The sequence below is a fragment of the Procambarus clarkii genome, chromosome 58 (genome assembly GCF_040958095.1).
Source record: "Procambarus clarkii isolate CNS0578487 chromosome 58, FALCON_Pclarkii_2.0, whole genome shotgun sequence".
NCBI classification, from domain to species: Eukaryota; Metazoa; Arthropoda; class Malacostraca; order Decapoda; family Cambaridae; genus Procambarus; species Procambarus clarkii.
Genome location: NC_091207.1, coordinates 12,935,264 through 12,941,566, shown reverse-complemented (window position 1 = coordinate 12,941,566; position 6,303 = coordinate 12,935,264). Strand labels below are relative to the sequence as shown.

Genomic DNA, 6,303 nt, shown 5'->3' with positions numbered 1-6,303 from the left:
CTGCTCACAGAGTTTGCAACTGGAGTGCTCAGGATTGGGAGACCCGTCACCTGTAGCTACCTGCCACAGGTAACGGTAACCCAACCTGATCCTGGCAAGCACTGTGTCGCGCAGTCTAGTGGACACAAAACGTCCACTAGGCTGTGTGATGCTACCCTAGGTTAACATGAGCTAAACTCTACGGATCTTGGGTTGCACATTTCATATCAACCTTACAGGTGAAAGGGGTCATAAGGGTAGAGCCCGCTGCTCGGGAGGCATGGGATTCCTCCCTTCACACCCCCCCTCCAACACACTCCCTTATATAATGACATTTATCCTGTAAAGGTAAATGGGCTTCCCCCCCACCCCCCCCCGCGAGCAGCAAGCCTCGGGCAGACAGACAATATGGTCCACAGACCCAGGCACAGCGGAGTGGACAAGGAGGCAAAGACCGGTCTCCACCACCACTACACCCTACACCACCACTACACCCTACACCACCACTACACCCTACACCACCACTACACCCTACACCACCACTACACACTACACCACCACTACACTCTACACCACCACAACACCCTACACCACCACTACACACTACACCACCACTACACCCTACACCACCACTACACACTACACCACCACTACACCCTACACTACCACTACACCCTACACGCCCACTACACCCTACACCACCACTACACCCTACACCACCACTACACCCTACACCACCACTACACTCTACACCACCACTACACCCTACACCACCACTACACCCTACATCACCACTACACCCTACACCACCACTACACCCTACACCACCACTACACTCTACACCACCACTACACCCTACACCACCACTACACCCTACACCACCACTACACCCTACACCACCACTACACCCTACACCACCACTACACACTACACCACCACTACACCCTACACTACCACTACACCCTACACGCCCACTACACCCTACACCACCACTACACCCTACACCACCACTACACCCTACACCACCACTACACTCTACACCACCACTACACCCTACACCACCACTACACCCTACATCACCACTACACCCTACACCACCACTACACCCTACACCACCACTACACCCTACACCACCACTACACTCTACACCACCACTACACCCTACACCACCACTACACACTACACCACCACTACACTCTACACCACCACTACACCCTACACCACCACTACACCCTACACCACCAATACACCCTACACGCCCACTACACTCTACACCACCACTACACCCTACACTACCACTACACCCTACACCACCACTACACCCTACACCACCACTACACACTACACCACCACTACACCCTACACTACCACTACACCCTACACGCCCACTACACCCTACACCACCACTACACCCTACACCACCACTACACCCTACACCACCACTACACTCTACACCACCACTACACCCTACACCACCACTACACCCTACACCACCACTACACCCTACATCACCACTACACCCTACACCACCACTACACCCTACACCACCACTACACTCTACACCACCACTACACCCTACACCACCACTACACCCTACACCACCACTACACCCTACACCACCACTACACCCTACACCACCACTACACCCTACACCACCACTACACCCTACACGCCCACTACACCCTACACCACCACTACACCCTACACGCCCACTACACCCTACACCACCACTACACCCTACACGCCCACTACACCCTACACCACCACTACACACTACACCACCACTACACCCTACACTACCACTACACCCTACACGCCCACTACACCCTACACCACCACTACACTCTACACCACCACTACACTCTACACCACCACTACACCCTACACCACCACTACACTCTACACCACCACTACACCCTACACCACCACTACACCCTACACCACCACTACACCCTACACCACCACTACACCCTACACCACCACTACACACTACACCACCACTACACCCTACACTACCACTACACCCTACACGCCCACTACACCCTACACCACCACTACACCCTACACCACCACTACACCCTACACCACCACTACACCCTACACCACCACTACACCCTACACCACCACTACACTCTACACCACCACTACACCCTACACCACCACTACACCCTACACCACCACTACACCCTACACCACCACTACACCCTACACCACCACTACACTCTACACCACCACTACACCCTACACCACCACTACACCCTACACCACCACTACACACTACACCACCACTACACCCTACACTACCACTACACCCTACACGCCCACTACACCCTACACCACCACTACACCCTACACCACCACTACACCCTACACCACCACTACACTCTACACCACCACTACACCCTACACCACCACTACACCCTACACCACCACTACACCCTACATCACCACTACACCCTACACCACCACTACACCCTACACCACCACTACACTCTACACCACCACTACACCCTACACCACCACTACACCCTACACCACCACTACACCCTACACCACCACTACACCCTACACCACCACTACACCCTACACCACCACTACACCCTACACGCCCACTACACCCTACACCACCACTACACCCTACACGCCCACTACACCCTACACCACCACTACACCCTACACGCCCACTACACCCTACACCACCACTACACACTACACCACCACTACACCCTACACTACCACTACACCCTACACGCCCACTACACCCTACACCACCACTACACTCTACACCACCACTACACTCTACACCACCACTACACCCTACACCACCACTACACTCTACACCACCACTACACCCTACACCACCACTACACCCTACACCACCACTACACCCTACACCACCACTACACCCTACACCACCACTACACACTACACCACCACTACACCCTACACTACCACTACACCCTACACGCCCACTACACCCTACACCACCACTACACCCTACACCACCACTACACCCTACACCACCACTACACCCTACACCACCACTACACCCTACACCACCACTACACTCTACACCACCACTACACCCTACACCACCACTACACCCTACATCACCACTACACCCTACACCACCACTACACCCTACACCACCACTACACTCTACACCACCACTACACCCTACACCACCACTACACCCTACACCACCACTACACACTACACCACCACTACACCCTACACTACCACTACACCCTACACGCCCACTACACCCTACACCACCACTACACCCTACACCACCACTACACCCTACACCACCACTACACTCTACACCACCACTACACCCTACACCACCACTACACCCTACACCACCACTACACCCTACATCACCACTACACCCTACACCACCACTACACCCTACACCACCACTACACTCTACACCACCACTACACCCTACACCACCACTACACCCTACACCACCACTACACTCTACACCACCACTACACCCTACACCACCACTACACCCTACATCACCACTACACCCTACACCACCACTACACCCTACACCACCACTACACTCTACACCACCACTACACCCTACACCACCACTACACCCTACACGCCCACTACACCCTACACCACCACTACACCCTACACGCCCACTACACCCTACACCACCACTACACCCTACACGCCCACTACACCCTACACCACCACTACACACTACACCACCACTACACCCTACACTACCACTACACCCTACACGCCCACTACACCCTACACCACCACTACACCCTACACCACCACTACACCCTACACCACCACTACACCCTACACCACCACTACACCCTACACCACCACTACACTCTACACCACCACTACACCCTACACCACTACACCCTACATCACCACTACACTCTACACAACCACTACACCCTACACCACCACTACACTCTACACCACCACTACACTCTACACCACCACTACACCCTACACCACCAGTACACTCTACACAACCACTACACCCTACACCACCACTACACACTACACCACCAGTACACCCTACACCACCACTACACCCTACACCACCACTACACCCTACACCACCACTACACCCTACACCACCACTACACTCTACACAACCACTACACCCTACACCACCACTACACTCTACACAACCACTACACCCTACACCACCACTACACACTACACCACCAGTACACCCTACACCACCACTACACCCTACACCACCACTACACCCTACACCACCACTACACCCTACACCACAACTACACACTACACCCCTGCTATTCCCTCCACCTCCTCAGGCTTACCTGGATTTTGCATGAAGAGGGTTTCGGGAGTTCTTCTACTCCCTAAGCCCGTCCAGAGGCAAGGCTCAACTTGGCCTAACTTTCCAACAGGCTGTTGCTTGAAGCGGCCCGCAGGCCCATATGTCCACTAAAGCCTGGTTGGTCTGGCACTTCTGCCAAGAACCTATCCGAGTGCCTCGCGAAACATCCACCTTTGTTTCGACCAAATTTATAATGCTTCCTGGGAGGGTGTTGAACAGCTGTTTGGCCTCTGATGTTCAGACAGTGTTCTCTGATTGCACCTATGGCACCTCTACTCCTCAATGGTTCTATTCCGCATTTCCTTCCGCACCTTTCGGTAAAGTATGTTGTTATTTTATTGCGCAAATTTTGGACATGGCCCTCCAGTATCTTCCATGTAAATATTATTTGATACCCTTCTCGTCTCCTTTCCAGCGAGTACATTTTGAGAGCGTTGAGACGGTCCCAATAATTTAAATGTTTTATCGTGTCTATGCGTGCCGTATATGTTCTCTGTATTCTCTCTAATTCAGAGATCTCTCCCGCTTTGAATGGAGAAGTGAGTACCGAGCAATACTCAAGACGGGACAGCACCAGTGATTGAAACAGTATTAGTATTGCTGTGGGATCTCTGGATTTGAATGTTCTCATAATCCATCCTATTATTGTCCTGACCGCTGCCGCTATATTTGCTCGGTTCACTATATGTTTGTTCACGTTCACTATATGTCAGGTCGTCAGACATCATAATTCCTAGAACTGTTACATGTTGCTTTTCTTCTATGATTGTGTCCTGTACCGTGTTTCGTTTAACCTTGTTTCCACCGTACCTCAGTACCTGGAACTTGTCTTCGTTTAAAATCAAGTTATTTTCAGTTGGCCAGTCGAATACTTTTGGCCTGATATATATATATATCGGCATGTAGGTTTTAGTGGCTTCGTCAGAATAAATTTCTATGCTGATTTTTGTATCATCAGCAAAAAAATTTGTATTATCAGTCACACGAAGCTGTGACTTGTATATTTGTCTATATCGCATATGAGAATGAGAAACAGCAGTGGTGCAAGGAACTGGGAAATAGAGCTTTTCACTGCATTTGGGCTTGATCTTATTTGATTGACTCTTACTCTATGCATTCCGATTTACACAAAATATAAAATCCAACGCCCTATTCCAGTCAATCACATTTGGTGGGTTATCACTCCATGGTCATTTTCAAATATATTGATCAATTTCAACCGATAATGCTTACCTGCTTGATGGGGAATATATAAATATATGTTGATTAGCATTGTAAATGTGTGGCCACGTCTGTGGTAGAAAATAATAATAATAATAATAATAATAATAAACTCGCCAAAAGTCCAGCCGAGGCCAGGATTGACTTGTGAGAGTTTGGTCCACTAAGCTGTTGCTTGGAGCGGCCCGCAGGCCCACATACCCACCACAGCCCGGCACTCCTTAAAGAAAACAATCTAGTTTTCTCATGAAGATGTCTACGGTTGTTCCTGCAATGTTTCTTATTCTCGCTGGGAGGGTGTTGAACAACCGTGGACCTCTGATGTTTATACAGTGTTCTCTGATTGTGCCTATGGCACCTCTGCTCTTCACTGGTTCTATTCTGCATTTACTTCCATATCGTTCACTCCAGTATGTTGTTATTTTACTGTGCAGATTTGGTACTTGGTCCTCCAGTATTTTCCATGTGTATATTATTTGATATCTCTCGCGTCTTATTTCTGGAGAGTACATTTGGAGAGCTTTGAGACGATCCCAATAGTTTAGGTTCTTTATATCGTCTATGCGTGCCGTATATGTTCTCTGTACTCCCTCTATTTCAGCAATCTCTCCTGCTCTGAAGGGGGAAGTGAGTACTGAGCAGTACTCAAGACGGGACAACACAAGTGACTTGAAGAGTACAACCATTGTGATGGAATGCCTGGATTTGAAAGTTCTCGTAATCCATCCTATCATTTTTTCTGGCTGACGCAATAT

The 6,303-nt window shown here is 50.3% G+C and overlaps 1 protein-coding gene across 1 annotated transcript; it reads left to right on the top strand.

The window, feature by feature from the left end:
* Positions 1 to 307: 307 nt before the first annotated feature.
* LOC138353560 (mucin-2-like) lies at positions 308 to 4,890 on the top strand. Its single transcript, XM_069306741.1, has 2 exons — positions 308 to 321; positions 2,815 to 4,890. Exons 1-2 carry the CDS (start codon positions 308 to 310, stop codon positions 4,436 to 4,438), a joined length of 1,638 nt encoding a protein of 545 aa, XP_069162842.1. The 3' UTR covers positions 4,439 to 4,890.
* The last annotated feature ends 1,413 nt before the right edge of the window (positions 4,891 to 6,303 follow it).